Source organism: Pristiophorus japonicus, chromosome 12 (genome assembly GCF_044704955.1).
Source record: "Pristiophorus japonicus isolate sPriJap1 chromosome 12, sPriJap1.hap1, whole genome shotgun sequence".
Lineage (NCBI taxonomy): Eukaryota > Metazoa > Chordata > Chondrichthyes > Pristiophoridae > Pristiophorus > Pristiophorus japonicus.
The window spans coordinates 195,092,611-195,109,830 of record NC_091988.1 but is presented as its reverse complement, the minus strand read 5'-3'; the positions used below and the strand labels follow the sequence as shown (position 1 = coordinate 195,109,830).

Sequence of the window (17,220 nt, the reverse complement as noted above, 5' to 3'; positions counted from 1 at the left end):
CAGAGGAATCTCCCTGCTATCAGCCACTGGGAAAGTCGTCACTAGAGTCCTCCTCAACCGTCTTCTTCCCATGGCCTAGGAGCTTCTCCCAGTGTCACAGTGCGGATTTTGCCCCCTACGGGGCACAACGGACATGATTTTTGCAGCGCGACAGCTACAGGAAAAATGCAGGGAATGGCACCAACCCTTGTACATGACCTTCTTCGACCTTACAAAGGCCTTTGACATTGTCAACCGCGAGGGTCTATGGAGCGTCCTCCTCCTTTTCGGATGCCCCCAAAAGTTCGTCACCATCCTCTGCCTGCTCCACGACAACATGCAGGCTGTGATCATTACCAACGGATCCATCACAGACCCAATCCACGTCCGGACCGGGGTCAAACAAGGCTGCGTCATCGCCCCAATCCTCTTCTCAAATCATTCTCGCCGCCATGCTCCACTTCACAGTCAACAAGCTCCCTCTGGAGTAGAACTAAACTGCAGAACCAGTGGGAACCTGTTCAACCTGCACCATCTCCAGGCCAGATCCAAGACCACCCCAATCTCAGTCGTCAAGCTACAGTACACGGACGACACCTGCATCTGTGCACATTCAGAGGCTGCACTCCAGGACATAGTCAACGTATTTACTGAGACGTACGAAAGCATGGGCCTTACGCTAAACATCCGTAAGAAAAAGGTTCTCCGCCAGCCTATCCTCACCATACATCACTGCCCCTCAGTCATCAAGTTCCACGGCGCAGCCCTGGACACAGTGGACCACTTCCCATATCTCAGGAGCCTCCTATCAACAAGAGCAGGCATCAACGACGAGATCCAACACCGTCTCCAGTGCAGCCTTCAGCCGCCTAAGGAAGAGTGTTTGAAGACCAGGCCCTCAAAACTGCCACCAAGCTCATGGTCTACAGGGCTGTAGTAATACTTGCCTTCCTGTATGGCTCAGAGACATGTAGAGTAGACACCAAGTTGCTGGAGAAATATCACCAACGATGTCTCTGCAAGATCCTACAAATCCCCTGGGAGGACAGGCACACTATCAGCGTCCTCATTCAGGCCAACATCCTCAGCATTGAAGCACTGACCACCTTCAATCAACTCCGCTCGGCAGGCCACATAGTCCGCATGCCAGACACGAGACTCCCAAAGCAAGTGCGGAGCTCCTTCACGGCAAACGAGCCAAGGTGGGCAGCGGAAACACTACAGGGACACCCTCAAAGCCTCACTGATAAAGTGTGACATCCCCACTGACACCTGGGAGTCCCTGGCCCAAGACCACCCTAAGTGGAGGAAGTGCATCCGAGAGGGCGCTGAGCACGGAGTGTCAAAGCCGAGAGCATGCAGAAATCAAGCGCAGACAGCAGAAAGAGCGTGCAAGCAAACCAGTCCCCACCCACCCCTTCCCTCAACGACTATCTGTTCCACCTGAGTCTGTGGCTCTTGTATTGGACTGTTCAGACCCAACAAACTCACTTCAGGAGTGGAAGCAAGTCTTCCTCGATTCCGATGATGATGGATCAGATCTATAATGTTGGTCTTCATCTACAAATCCTCCCACAGCCTCATTCTACCCCATCTCTATAACCTTCTCCAGGTTCATGTCCTTTACCAGATCTTCCAACTCTGCTGTGCACCCTCGCCTGCTCCACCTTCAATGGCAGAGCCTTCAATTGCCTCAGCTTTACCTTTTAGAATTCCCTCATCAAACTCTTCCTCCTCTCTACCTCCCCACCTTCACAAGCCTTCTCAAAAGCATAGCTCTTTGACCAAACTTCATTCAATTCTCCTAACCTCCAAGAGCCTAATATCCTTTAATTATTATACCTGTAGATGGGCACGTTTCTGTGGATCACATGGTCAGAAAATTCAGATCAAAAGAATATCTAATTTCTTGGTTAAAATCTCTTCCAAGCCCTTGTCCTTCAGTTACATTTTTCTTACTTTGCATTATAAACACCATTTCAGTTAGGCAACTCAAACAGGAAGCCATTGATTGTGATTTGAAATAAAACTTCATTAGTTATAGCAACAATAGAATAAAGCTAGATTCTTGAATTAAAACATAACCTAATGGCCCAGAATTTGAGGTCAGCAGCAAAGCAAAGGCATTCGCCGCTGGCCCCAAAGAAAGCTGGCCACAGAGATCTTGGAACTTGGAAAAAAGACAAATTCTACAGGAACAGTTGTTTTGCTGAGGGCCCAGACCATGTTCATTAGCCTTCTCTCACATTCCAACATAGTTTCTCGGTTTTGCAGAAGGCAACAGCTAAAATTGCATCCGTAAAAGGCAATAAATTCAAGCACTAGTATCTGAATGGAAAGGTAGGAAGTGCCTCTCCACTTAGTTCCCAATTATAGCCACGTAGAAGAAAAAAAAAGCGAACCTCCAACAGGGACATAGTTGCACTCTTGAATGCCTCCTATTGCTAGCTGGCCAAGACTGATAGCTTGGGAGCAGATTCTTTAGCCTACTCTTTCAGACCGAGTCAGGAAGAAAATAAACCTCTCTTCACTGTTTAATGTCACAAGCTTGTAGTCAAGCTTCAAAATATTTAAATTCTAACTAGTGCAAATTTGAGATTGCTACATAACTGGTTTTACATAGGCAGGAGAAAAGAGCTATAAAGTTGCTTCTCCAGCTGCTCAAGTATATTTGTGGCCAGGTAAGGAAATTGTTCAAAGTCAGGGTTTTGTTTTTGCCAATCTACTCGAGGAAAAATTAAACGAAACCAAATAAATCCACAGAAATGTTATACAAATAGTCCAGAAAAGCAAAATTTACTAATACCAAAATTAATTATTATAATAATGTGACATGGCGGCTTGTGAAAGCTTACCTTGACTGGATTGCATGCTCATGTTTGTCCGGGATCCATAGTTTGCCATCGACTGACTCTGACTCTGCATCTGCATGCCTTGTGACGAGGGTACAGAGTGACTATAACCACCTGCACTTCCATGGTTATTTACAGGCATGGTCATTGAAGAGCTCGGTATTGTGGCTGGCCCTGACTGTTGCACTGACACATGTGTAGGACCTAAAGAAATACAGCCAGAATCACTCAGTGACATGTTCAGATAACCTTTGGAGTCATACAATAGTTTGGCATACACCTCAGTGGCCCATGCTCATTTAAAACCGAGACCAATAGGATAAAGTCTTCCTTCTATTCCAGTTGCAAGGATATTGTCTGACGTTAATAAAATTGTCTGAAAATGCATTAGTTAAGGTGCTAGATTTTCAGCACAAATTGTTCATAAATTAGCAAGCTCACTCAGATACAATAAGAACGTTTGGGATGGGAAATGCGCACACATGTACATGCACCCCTTGGTGCAATAGAGTGAGTTCTTTACAGGCTAGGGTTAAGGCATACTGTTACGGTTAAGTAAGGTTAGTAAGCTCTGCTGCTGCCAGTCCGGGAGAATAGTACCCGTACTTTCAATTCCAGCTCCTCATTGTCCTACCTGCTCCGGGCCCCAGGGCCGAGCTGGAGACAGAGATGGGACCTTTCCAGGTGCAGTTGCTACAGATGATCTCGCCCTGGCTGCTTCTCCAAGGAACTGGCTTTACATAGGTCGCAGGATAGCTACAAACATCGCAGCATCTTCAGGACCCAACCGAGCACCAACTAAAATTGACCAGAAACTGCACACGGTAGCGGCCCGGACTTTGACCGGGACCCGAACCTGGGCCCACACCTTCAAATAAAGTTAAGTTGAGCTGTGGCAAAACACTCCAGCTGCATCCCCTAATGGACGGGTGAGGTTCGGCCCATCACATACCCAATCTCTTAAAATATACACAGTTACACTGAAGTAGGGTTAACCCCAACAGGAAAGAAGGAAATTGAGCTCAGGCTGGGAACACAGAAGTAGGCCATACCATTGGAGTTTGCCCCCTTCCCCAGTGCTATTCCACCCAAGTTTAGGCACTGTAACCACGATCAAGGGATAAAGGAAGAATATTGCAGGGGGGAGGGGTCAATATTTAAGTGACCACTTTCATTAGGCAGGTGGCAAGCAGAATATTTATGATTGAATATTTGGGGTCAAGGAGTATTTCAAAAAAATTTCAAAATCACTCCCTCCCAGCAGTCTCTTTAAGAGCCGCTGGTTATGCCACTCAACAAGTACCAATGGACAGAGCATGCACTCCAAAATTGTATCAGTGTCTTATTGATATAGGACCCCAATGAGCTAGTTATTATTTAAATGGAGAAAGATTGCAAAGTGCTGCAGTACAGCAGGCCCTGGGGGTACTTGTGCATGAAACACAAAAGGTTAGTTTGCAGGTACAGCAAGTGATCAGGAAGGCCAATGGAATCTTGGCCTTTATTGCAAAGGAGATGGAGTATAAAAAAAGCAGGGAAGTCTTGCTACAGTTATACAGGGTATTGGTGAGGCCACAGCTGGAATACCACGTGCAGTTTTGGTTTCCATATTTACAAAAGGATATACTTGCTTTGGAGGCAGTTCGGAGAAGGTTCACAAGGTTGATTCCAGAGATGAGGGGGTTGACTTATGAGGAAAGGTTGAATTGGTTGGGCCTCTACTCATTGGAATTCAGAAGAATGAGAGGTGATCTTATCGAAACGTATAAGATTATGAGGGGGCTTGACAAGGTGGATGCAGAGAGGATGTTTCCATTGATAGGGGAGACTAGAACTAGGGGGCATAATCTTAGAATAAGGGGCCACCCATTTAAAACTGAGACGAGGAGAAATTTCTTCTCTCAGTAGGGTTGTGGATCTGTGGAATTTGCTGTCTCAGAGCTGTGGAAGCTGGGACATTGAATAAACTGAAGATAGAAATAGACAGTTTCTTAAACGATAAGGGGTTATGGAGAGCAGGCAGGGAAGTGGACAGAGTCCATGATCGGATCAGCCATGATCGTATTGAATGGCAGAGCAGGCTCAAGGGACCGTGTGGCCTACTCCTGCTCCTATTTCCTATGTTCTTATGTTCTAATGAGGCTCCAGTCTGTTTCCAATTGGTACCTGGGCCTCCCATTAAAAAGGCTCCTACCAAAATGGCCAAGAGGTGTGGTTGATGGATGGATGAAAATTGGCACTAAGATGTGCAACTGCAGCAACCATGTCGCACAAGGATAACGCACTGGCACCCTCCTCACAGCTTTGTTACCATACTATGGCCTTGTAGTGCCACCATCCAACACCCTGGCCAGATCACCCTCTCCAAAACCTACTTACCAGCTTCACTAGATCTTTCCAACTACCGGCTATAATATATTATCTCCCAGTGATGAGAGAGGGGGAGGAAAAAGAGATCATTTATCGATAGAGAAAAGTCATGTATAGATAGAGAAAAAGTATAGGAGAGAGAAAGGACATTTTTTTTTAAACTCGAGAATAAAATGAAGAACAAAAGGATTGAAAAAAAGGCATAAAAGGAGACAAACACAGAGGGGATGTCAGGGACAGGAGAGATAGATTGCTTCTGCTTTGAGTTCGTGTGAGCAATACCATGGTAAATCCACTTTTTGAAAAAAAACTATTGCTATTCTAAAAATCATCACCGAAACCTCAAATTCTTTCGTTGCCAATCCTACTCCACCCTCCAGCTTACTGTGAGCGATGCATGGAGGATCCACCAGTGTTTTAAAATTATACCCAGCTTCTCATTAAGTAAGATCAATATCACATATCATATGCAATGTGGATTAAATATTTAAAACAAGACAGACTGTGTTAGTCATTGCTTATACAGGTGGGTTATACAGATACCACAATCATTAACCATTTCTCGGAGCATCTGCACATTTTCTGTTACTGAATTTATATTTGGGGTGAAAGAATCACAGTGAAAAGGGCCTCATTAGTCCAAACAATGGAATCATTTATGTTTGATTGTCATTCAAACGCCATTGCTCAATAGGTGAATTTCAGTGGAAGCAACAGTGTCATCCACAGGAAGATAAACACGCCCATGGGGAACAAAACCAATCTGTTGTTGGTCAATCACAGGCAATATCAATAGACATGAAGCTCTCTATGGAACCAAGACTGTCCCAGCTTCACATCTGAGTGAGGAAACAACAATGTGACATATGACAAGAATGAATATCTACTGAGGGAGAAAATAAACCCTTTTTTGAGAGAAAGGTGTTATTTTGGGGGAGTGAGGAGGGGGGAAAAAAATCAAGTCAGTGTAACAGCATATTTTATTTTAAACTCCAACAGATAATGGGCTCGTTATAAATGCCCACTATCTAACAGCTCAAAATTCTGAATATACACCTTTAAATTTATTGCCACAATTATGATGCTTAATTCTTTTAATGTGAACTGTTCAACTGCATGGTATTATGCATTAAAGACACTGAGTGAGACCCTCTCCCCTCCAAATGGCTCCCCGTACAGAGTGTTGTTGCACTTATCTATCCTGAGTTAGCAGATGCTGATGCCAGTTATATTGCCCTGCACTAGAGAGGGAAAGAAAGACATGGTCAAGATTTCTCCTCCTAATCGCCATCCAACTACCTCAGCTAGAAGAGCAAGCTGGGGCAGGGCAGGGCTTGCCTCAGCTCTGATGCCCGGATGGTTGATTAGCCTACTGGCACTAAGAAGTAATGGCTATTTTAGTGAAGTACCAGACCCCAGAACTGCCCCTGGAACCACACACAACGAGTTGGTCTCTTCTGAAAAGGAAAGATAAAAGGCAAAAAAGAAAAGAACACTGCTTCAATTTCACCCATTACATCACTCATGGAAGGCTTATGGAAGTCTATTAAAATTTGAAGTTTCTCCCCTTCAGCTTTGAAAAGTATAATAAAGCATTCATCCCTTATCCACATTTAAAACATTTATCATTCATAACTTCAAAACTTTTGCAAGCTTCTACATCACTAGATGATGTTACTACAGTAAGTCCTTGGTTCTGAACTTGGTGGAAGCTAAGTTCCGCCCAAAGGACCGCTGAGATCCTGACGGTACTTTGGGTGGAAGTTTCTTGAAGTCCTGGAAAGACCGCCCGGCGGCAAAAAAGCGACTTACGCCCTGAATATGGGCGGCAGCGGGTGGAGGCTCCCAATCTCGGCAGCAAATGCAATCCTCGGCAAAGTACCGCCAAGGATTGAGTCGGGCCCGAGGGTGGGGAAAAACAGATAAAATTTTAAAATTTCCAAAAAATAAACACACTGGAAGACCACCTAAATCGTTGAAAAAAAATAAATAAATTTACTAACTTTTTTTGCAGGTCTTCTTACTTACCGCTGAGGTTTGTCCTGCCTCCGCGCGATGGTCCATTCCCCTGCTGCAGCGGACTCCCACCCGGACCAAATTGGCAGCTCGGCAAGCGGGAGGACACTTACGCAAGTTGCACACCAGCGGATGGACCCCATTGGTCTTCCCTCCCTGCCGGCAGGAGGCCTCCACCAAATTCGCTCGGAGGGGCGACAGCCCAGAAAACTCAGCAGCAGCGGGAGGTTAAGTGACCCCCTTATTTTTGTTGAATCTACCATTTTTCTGCCACGCAATCTAGCAGACCCCAGTATCTTAACATTGCTACAAACTGTAAATAAGGAACACTGACAGTGTAGCACTGCTAGAACCTACCATTGCTCATCTGGCTCTGCATTAGTGGGGAAGGGGGAATACCCCCTCCCATAGTGTCATTTGGAACATTCTGTGAATGCAAAGCTTGATTTGATCCAGAGAGATTCATTCCTCCTGGTCCCATGGACAGGTTTTGGGAAGGTGGCTAAGTAAAAGGAAATGGCAGGGGATTAAAAAAACACACAATTAACAATTGCATTAAAAAACAATAAGAACACAGCACCAGTTATTTAATGAAAAGACCTCAAGACCCTTTTTTAAAAACATTGATGTCATTAGTTTCTTGAAAGATCACCACAGGAAGTATACTATTCAAAAGTAGTTATGATATTCTTCCTCTGAAGAGGAGATTTCACAGCAGAGGAAACAAAATATTACATTCATTCTGAAAGAACAAATACATTTGCATTTATATTTAGCAACACATCACATTCTCAAGACATCCTAAAACACTTCAAAAAAGAAATCCATTCATTGTAAAGTGTACTCATGGTTATTATGTAGGCAAATGCACAGCTAAATTGTGCCCAGCAAGGTCCCACATACAGGAAAATGAATGAGCGAGCAGATAATCTGTTTTCTGGTGAGGGTGGTTGAAGGAGGAATGATAGCTGGCACACAAGGAGATTTCTTTGTTCTTTGAAAAGTGCCTTTGATCTTTAAAATCCACCTCAACAGGCAGATGAGATCAGTTGAACAGCTCATCCAAAAAAAGTAGTACCTCCAACAATGCAGCACTCCTCAGTTAATGCATTGAAGTGTCAGCAGCAAATTATGTGCACTCAACAGTGCAATGGAGGATTCAATCTTGCTTCAATTAGAAACAAATAGAGCAACCGGTATATGCACTAACTAGTGTAACGGTCAGGTTGACCAGGAATGATTTTCAGGGTTGACCTCCTACGCTGTGCCAGGTTTGCTAATCTCAATCAGGATGAAACAGTTGGCCTCAGTGCTACAGGCTAGAGAAGGGCAAGGCCAGGGTTCCCTCTCCTGCGACTATCTAGTAACCCCCCCACCGCCCCCCCCCCCCCCAAAGTACAAGTGTGAATAGGGTCAGGTTCAGCTGCTTGTATATCAAACCCTCCCACAAATCAACCTGCTGGTACTCATTGTCTAGGCTTACACATGAAGACTGGGCCCTAAGGCATGAAATCCTACAAGTCACCAACTTTACTGCCTTTTGGTAGAAAGAATGAGGAGAGGACATATAAACTAAATTGTACAATTCTAAAGGGGGTGCACGAACAGAGAGACCTGGGGGTATGTGTGCATAAATCATTGAAGGTGACATGGCAGGTTGAGAAAGCAGTTAAAAAGGCTTACGGGATCCTGGGCTTCATAAATAGAGGTATGAAGTACAAGAGAGAGAGAGAAACTGTTCCCATTGGCAGCAATGTCGAGAACCAAAGGACACAGATTTATGGTGATTGGAAAATGAGAATTGGGGGGGGGGGGGGGGGGGCAGGAGGCTTCGACTCGTTTGCCCTCGTGATCCTCAGGTTTTCTTTGCATAGACATTTAGACCTTCATAATTATTCTTACTCTGATCCCTATATTGAACACAAACACATGCCTGCCCACGTGTACAGCATTGCACCAAAGATTAAGGCTGACTTTATCAAGTTATGCAAAAGTGCAGTATTTGTTTTATAGCCTGGGTACAATAAATCCTTCCATACGGAGGACAGTTTATTGATAAATGGCAGCTTTCTCCATTAGTTCAAAATATGTTTAGTTTACAAGTGCTAAATACAGCCCTCTTTGGCCTGAATGAAGGAACACCAGGAACTGAGAAGGGACGCAACTCCTAGAAGAACCAGTGACTAAATCCTTAAATCAATTTGAACACTGTGCACTATTTCACATTTGTAAATCACGTTTAGATCGGTTAAATGTGAAATATTAATCCAGCAGGTGATTGATTGCCAGTCATACCCGCCAAATCCATTTCTGATTATTCCAGCTGCACTGATAGTTGAAATAATCGAGTGGTCAGATACTCAAACCATCACAGGAATATACATAACATTGTTCAGTGGTGGAGAGCAGAACACAGAAAGCAGTTGATTATAAGTTGGTTAATTAGACTGTACTATCCACACAGGAGTCTTTTGGAACTGTAAAGCCTTAAATGCAAGGTGAAGACAACAACTAGATGACTCAGTATAAAACCAAATATATTTTAAACCTAGAATCAGTGAATGGTTACAGCCTGGAAATCAGCCACTCGGCCCGTCGAGCCCGTGCCAACTCTCAGATAGTCCCATTCCCCTGCCCTTTCGCCATAGCCCTGCAATTTGTTGTTCCTTCAGATACTTATCCACTTCCCTTTTGAAAGATAAAATTGAGTCAGCCTCTACCATCCTTTCTGGCAGTGCATTCCAGATCTTAACCACTTGCTGCGTAAAAACATTTTTTCTTACATCATCTTTGGTTCTTTTGCCAATCACCTTAAATCTGTCTCCTCTGGTTCTCGGAAATGGGAACAGTTGCTCTCACTTTTTACTTTCTAACTATTTATGAAGCCCAGGATCCCGTAAGCCTTTTTAACTGCTTTATCAACCTGCCCTGCCACCTTCAACAATTTATGCACACATACCCCCAGATCTCTCTGTTCGTGCACCCCCTTTAGAATTGTACCATTTAGTTTATATGTCCTCTCCTCATTCTTTCTACAAAAATGCAGTATTTCACATTTTTCTTTGATAAATTTCATCTGCCAAATGTCTGCCCATTTCACCAGCCTGTCTATCTATGTCTGCCTGAAGATCATCACTCTCCTCCTGACTCTCCACTATATTTCCAAGTTTTGTGACATCTGCAAATTTTGAAATTGTGCCCTATACACCCACATCCAAGTCATTAATATATGTTAAGAAAAGCAGTGGTCCTAGAACTAACACCTGGGAAACACCACTGTATACCTTCCTCCAGTCCGAAAAACAACTTTTCACCCGTTTCCTGTCACATAGCCAATCGTGTATCCAGACTGCCATGGTCCCTTTTATTCCATGGGCTTCAATTTTTCTGACAAGCCTATTATGTGGCACTTTGTCAGCCTTTTGGAAACCCATGCACACTACGTCAACCGCATTACCCATGTTCAGCCATGAACTCATTGAATGGCGGTGCAGGCTAGAAGGGCCGAATGGCCTACTCCTGCACCTATTTTCTATGTTTCTATGTTTCTATGTACCCTCATCAACCCTCTGTTACCTCATCAAAAAACTCAATCAAGTTGGTTAAACACAGTTTGCCTTTAATAAATCCTGCTGGCTTTCCTTAATTAATCCACCTCTATCCAAGTGACTGTTAATTTTGCCCCCAATTACTGTTTGTAAAGCTTCCCCACTACAGAGGTTAAACTGACTGGCCTGTAGTTGCTGGGTTTATCTTTACACCCTTTTTTGAACAATGGTGTAACATTTGCAATTCTCCAGTCCTCTGGCACCACCCCTGTATCCAAGGAGGATTGGTAGATTATGGCCAATACCTCCACGATTTCCACCCTCGATTCTCTGAGCATCCTAGGATGCATCCCATCCGCTCCTGGTGAATTATCTACTTTAAGTATAGACAGCCTTTCTAATACCTCTTCTTCATGGATATGATGTAATTGGCATCACGGAGACATGGCTCCAGGGTGACCAAGGCTGGGAACTCAACATCCAGGGGTAGTCAACATTTAGGAAGGATAGACAGAAAGGAAAAGTAGGTGGGGTGGCGTTGCTGGTTAAAGAGGAAATTAAGGAAGGACATTAGCTTGGATGATGTGGAATCTATATGGGTGGAGCTACGGAATACCAAAGGGCAGAAAACGCAAGTGGGAGTTGTGTACAGACCACCAAACCGTAGTAATGAGGATGGGGACAGTATCAAACAAGAAATTAGGGATGCATGCAATAAAGGTACAGCAGTTATCATGGGCGACTTTAATCTACATATTAACTGGGCTAACCAAACTGATAGCAATGCGGTGGAGGAGGATTTCCTGGAGGGTATTAGGGATGGTTTTCTAGACCAATATGTCAAGGAACCAACTAGAGGGCTAGCCATCATAGACTGGATGATGTGTAATGAGAAAGGACTAATTAACAATCTTATTGTGCGAGGCCCCTTGGGGAAGAGTGACAATAATATGGTAGAATTCTTTATTAAGATGGAGAGTGACACAGTTAATTCAGAGACTAGGGTCCTGAACTTAAGGAAAGGCAACTTCGATGGTATGAGACGTGAATTAGCTAGAATTGACTGGCGAGTGATACTTAAAGGGTTGATGGTGGATAGGCAATGACAAACATTTAAAGATCACATGGATGAACTTCAACAATTGTATATCCCTGTCTGGAGTAAAAATAAAACGGGGAAGGTGGCTCAACCGTGGCTAACAAGGGAAATTAAGGATAGAGTTAAATCCAAGGAAGAGGCATATAAATTGGCCAGAAAAAGCAGCAAATCAGAGGACTGGGAGAATTTTGTTATACAGCAGAGGAGGACAAAGGGTTTAATTAGGAGGGGGAAAATAGAGTATGAGGGGAAGCTTGCTGGGAACATAAAAACTGACTGCAAAAGCTTCTATAGATATGTGAAGACAAACGTAGGTCCCTTGCAGTCAGATTCAGGTGAATTGATAATGGGGAACAAAGAAATGGCGGACCAGTTAAACAAATACTTTGGTTCTGTTTTCACGAAGGAAGACACAAATAACCTTCTGAACATACTAGGGGACCGAGGGTCTAGTGAGGAGGAAGAACTGAAGGATATCCTTATAAAAGCGGGAAATTGTGTTAGGGAAATTGATGGGATTGAAGGCCAATAAATCCCTGGGGCCTGATAGTCTGCATCCCAGAGTACTTAAGGAAGTGGCCATGGAAAAAGTGAATGCATTGGTGATCATTTTACAACAATCTATCAACTCTGGATCAGTTCCTATGGACTGGAGGGTAGCTAATGTAACACCACTGTTTAAAAAAGGGAGAGAGAAAACGAGTAATTATAGACCGGTTAGCCTGACATCAGTAGTGGGGAAAATGTTGGAATCAATCACTAAGGATGAAATAGCAGCGCATTTGGAAAGCAGTAACAGGATTGGTCCAAGTCAGCATGGATTTATGAAAGGAAAATCATGCTTGACAAATCTTCTGGAATTTTGAGAGGATGTAACTAGTAGAATGGACAAGGGAGCACCAGTGGATGTGGTGTATTTGGACTTTCAAAAGGCTTTTGACAAGGTCCCACACAAGAGATCGGTGTGCAAAATCAAAGCGCATGATATTGGGGGTAATGTACTGACATGGATAGAGAACTGGTTGGCAGACAGGAAACAGAGTCAGGATAAATAGGTCCTTTTCAGAATGGCAGGCAGTGACTAGTGGAGTGCCGCAGGGCTCAGTGCTGGGACCCCAGCTCTTTACAATATACGTTAATGATTTAGATGAAGGAATTGAGTGTAATATCTCCAAGTTTGCAGATGACACTAAACTGGGTGGCGGTGTGAGCTGTGAGGAGGATGCTAAGAGGCTGCAGGGTGACTTGGACAGGTTAGGTGAGTGGGCAAATACATGGCAGATGCAGTATAATGTGGATAAATGTGAGGTTATCCATTTTGGTGGCAAAAACACGAAGGCAGAATATTATCTGAATGGTGGCAGATTAGGAAAGGGGGAGATGCAACGAGACCTGGGTGTCATGGTTTATCAGTCATTGAAAGTTGGCATGCAGGTACAGCAGGCGGTAAAGAAGGCAAATGGTATGTTGGCCTTCATAGCTAGGGGATTTGAGTATAGGAGCAGGGAGGTCTTACCGCAGTTGTACAGGGCCTTGGTGAGACCTCACCTGGAATATGGTGTTCAGTTTTGGTCTCCTAATCTGAGGAAGGACGTTCTTGCTGATTCCCGGGATGGCGGGACTGACATATGAGGAGAGACTGGATCAACTGGGCCTTTATACACTGGAGTTTAGAAGGATGCGAAGGGATCTCAAAAACTTATAAGATTCTGACGGGACTGGACAGGTTAGAAGCGAGAAGAATGTTCCCGATGATGGGGAAGTCCAGAACCAGGGGACACAGTCTTAGGATAAGGGGTAGGCCATTTTGGACTGAGATGAGGAGAAACTTCTTCACTCAGAGTTGTTAACCTGTGGAATTCCCTACCGCAGAGAGTTGTTGATGCCAGTTCATTGGATATATTCAAGAGGGAGTTTGATATGGCCCTTGTAGCTAAAGGGATCAAGGGGTATGGAGAGAAAGCAGGAAAGGGGTACTGAGGGAATGATCAGCCATGATCTTATTGAATGGTGGTGCAGGCTCGAAGGGCTGAATGGCCTACTCCTGCACCTGTTTTCTATGTTTCTATGTTTATCAAATTTTTATCCTATCAAATGTCCCCACTACCGGCTCCTTCACTATGTCTCTGGCAGCATCCTCTTCCTTGGTGAAGACAGATACAAAGTATTCATTTAGTATCTCAGCCATACCCTCTGCCTCCATGCATAGGTGTCCTTTTGGTTCCTAAATCGGCCCCACCCCTCCTTTGACTATAGAAGATTTTGGATGACCTTTTATGTTGGCTGCCATTCTATTCCTTTTCCCTCCCTTTGCCACTCTTATTTTCTTTTTCACTTCTCATCTGAACTTTCTATATATAGCCTGATTCTCAGATGTATTTGCACCCAACATCTGTCATACGCGCTCTTTTTCTGCTTCATCATATTTTGTATCTGTTTCGTCATCCAGGGAGCTCTGGCTTTAGTTGCCGTACCTTTCCCCCTCATGGGAATGTACCTCGATTGTACCCAAACTATTTCCGCTTTAAAAGGCAGCCCATTATTCCACTACAGTTGTGCCTGCCAATCTTTGAATCCAGTTTACCCAGGCCAGATCCGTTCTCATTCCACTAAAATTGGCCTTCCCCCAGTTAAACATTTTTACACTAGATTGCTCCATGTCCTTTTCCATAGCTAATCTAATACTTATGATACTATGATCACTGTTCCCCGAATGTTCACCTATTGACACTTGGTCTACTTGACCCACCTCATTCCCTAGAACCAGATCCCTCGTCAGGCTGGAAACATACTGCTCAAGAAAGTTCTCCTGAACACACTTCAGAAATTCTTCTCCTTCTCGGCCTTTTACACTATTATGATCCCAGTCTATATTAGGATAGTTGAAGTCCCCCATTATTACTACCCTATAGTTCTTGCTCTTCTCTAATTTCTCTGCAACTTTCGCTCCTCCATATCTTTCACTCTGTTTGGTGGTCTATCGAATACACCTAGCAGTTTAATGGCACCTCTATTATTTCTTTACTCTAGCCACATGAATTCTGTCCTTGACCCCTCCAGGACATCCTCCTCTCCAATACATTAATATTCTCCTTAACCAATACTGCCACAGCACCTCCTATATTTCATTCCCTCTCTTCCTGAACACCTTATAACCAGAAATATTTAATACCCAATCCTGCCCTTTGAGCCAGGTCTTAGTTATTGTCACAACATCATATTCCCTTGTGGCTATTTGTGCCTGCAGTTCACTTACCTTGTTTACTACGCTTTGTGCATTCACACACAGTAAATCCATCTTAGACCAGCCTGTATTCTCTCTTAGTTGAACCCCACCCAATACCTTATTATTTCTTACTTTCATGCTCTCTGCCTCTCAATTCCTTGAGCACTTTATTTCCACTTTCTAATTTTACATCTTGGTGCCCACCCCTCTGGCAAATTAGTTTAAACCCTTCCCAACAGCACTAGCAAACCTCCCTGCGAGGATATTGCTTCCGACCCTGTTGAGGTGCAAGCCCTGTGGCTCGTATAGGACCCACCTCCCCCAGAACCGGTCCCAATGCCCAAGGAATCTGAAGCACTCCCTCCTGCACCATTTCACCAGCCACACATTCATCCATTCTATCCTATTTCTATACTCACTTGCACGTGGCACCAGGAGTAATCCAGAGATTACTACCTTTGAGATCCTGCTTTTAAATCTCTTTCCTAGCTCCCTAAAATCTGCCTGCAGGACCTCACCCCCCTTTCTACCTACATCTTTGGTACCAATATGGACCACGACTTCTGGCTGTTCATCTTCCCTCCTCAGTATGTCCTGCAGCTGCTCAGTGACATCCTTGACCCTGGCACCAGAGAGGCAACATACCATCCTAGAGTCACGTCTGCAGCCGCAGAATTGCCTGTCTGCTCCCGATTATCGAATCCCCTACTACTATTGTTCTCCCACTACTCTTCCTCCCCATCCTGTACAGCTGAGCCACCCATGGTGCCATGAACTTGGCTCTGGCTGTACTCCCCAGAGGAACCATCGCCCTCACCAGTATTCATAACCGAATACTAGTAGGAGAATGAGATGCACTCAGGGGACTCCTGCACTACCTGCCTAGTCCTTCTTTTCTGTCCGGTGGCCACCCATTCCCTCTCTGGCTGCACACTCTTAAGCTGTGGGGTGACCACCTCCTGAAACGTGCTATCCACGAAGCTCTCAGCCCTGCGGATGCATCACAGTGGTGTTGCACCAGCTGTTTAACAAGCTCCAAAACCCGGAGTTGGAGTTCCTCCAGCTGACGAAGCATCCTGGATTTCCCACATGGCACAGGGTATGCCTCTATTTAATAGGCTATTAACTACTATACAGAAACTTAAGACTAAGATGTATCTAATTCAAGTTATTAATATATATTATTAACAGTTACTAATTTAATATAGTACTACTCTGCTAGCTCCTAACCGTTATTTAACCCCGGCCCCCAACTTGAAGGAAAAAAAAAGTGTGACTTTATCAACCAACCAGTTACTAGCAATCCTGTGATGTCACTCCTGGATTTTTTTTCCTCCCCGTCTCGACCCTGCTCTATCCTCGTTGCTTCCTCGCAAGTCTGTTCCAATTGGGCTGAAAAGTTCTCTATGGCAGGTGTAGGGGTCTTACGTAAAAGGGGTCAAGGCCGTCTCATCCCAGACAGCTCCTAGTACTTGCAAGACAACATAAAATGGTCTAGAATGTCATAAATTGCCAGTTTCATTCAGAAAAGCCAACTGAATGGCGGGTGTGGGAAGCGGATTCATCGGAGATTTTCATTAAAACATTGGACTGAAGGACTTTGATACTCCTATCCTGTACATGATTTGGCAGAACTTGATTTGAATACTAGATAGAAAGAAAAAGTAGTTCCGCTTCATGAGCTCAAAAAGCAAACATTGAGCCAGGGTCAAGGATGTCAAGGAGCGGCGCAGGACATTCTGAAGGGGAGGGGGAAGGGGAGAATAGCCAGAGGTCGTGGTCCATATCGGTACCAATGACATAGGTAGAAAGAGGGCTGTGGTCCTGCTGGCAGATTTTAGGGAGCTAGGAGAAAGATTAAAAAGCAGGACCTCAAAAGGTAGTAATCTCCCGGTGCTACGTTCTAGTGCTAGTGAGTACAGAAACAGGAGGATAGAGCAGATGAATGCATGGCTGGAGAGATGGTGCAGGTAGGAGAGCTTTAGATTCCTGAGGCATTGGGACTGTTTTTGGGAGTAGGTGGGACCTATACAAGCAGGACTTGTTGCACTTCAATAGAGCTGGGACCAATATCCTCACGGGGGGGGGGGGGGGGGGGGTGCTAATGCTGTTGGGGAGGGCTTAAACTAG

General features: G+C 44.4%; 1 protein-coding gene across 1 annotated transcript in view; it reads right to left on the bottom strand.

Moving 5' to 3' along the window:
- Nucleotides 1–17,220, bottom strand: part of LOC139277100 (calcium-responsive transactivator-like) — a 56,679-nt gene that overhangs the window by 26,959 nt on the left and 12,500 nt on the right. Inside the window, exons 4-5 of the mRNA XM_070895114.1 lie at nt 7,575–7,719; nt 2,835–3,035 (exon numbers count right to left, since the gene is read on the bottom strand). Of these exons, the coding sequence (XP_070751215.1) occupies nt 2,835–3,035; nt 7,575–7,719 (346 nt within the window). The remainder of the gene's footprint in view (nt 1–2,834; nt 3,036–7,574; nt 7,720–17,220) is intronic.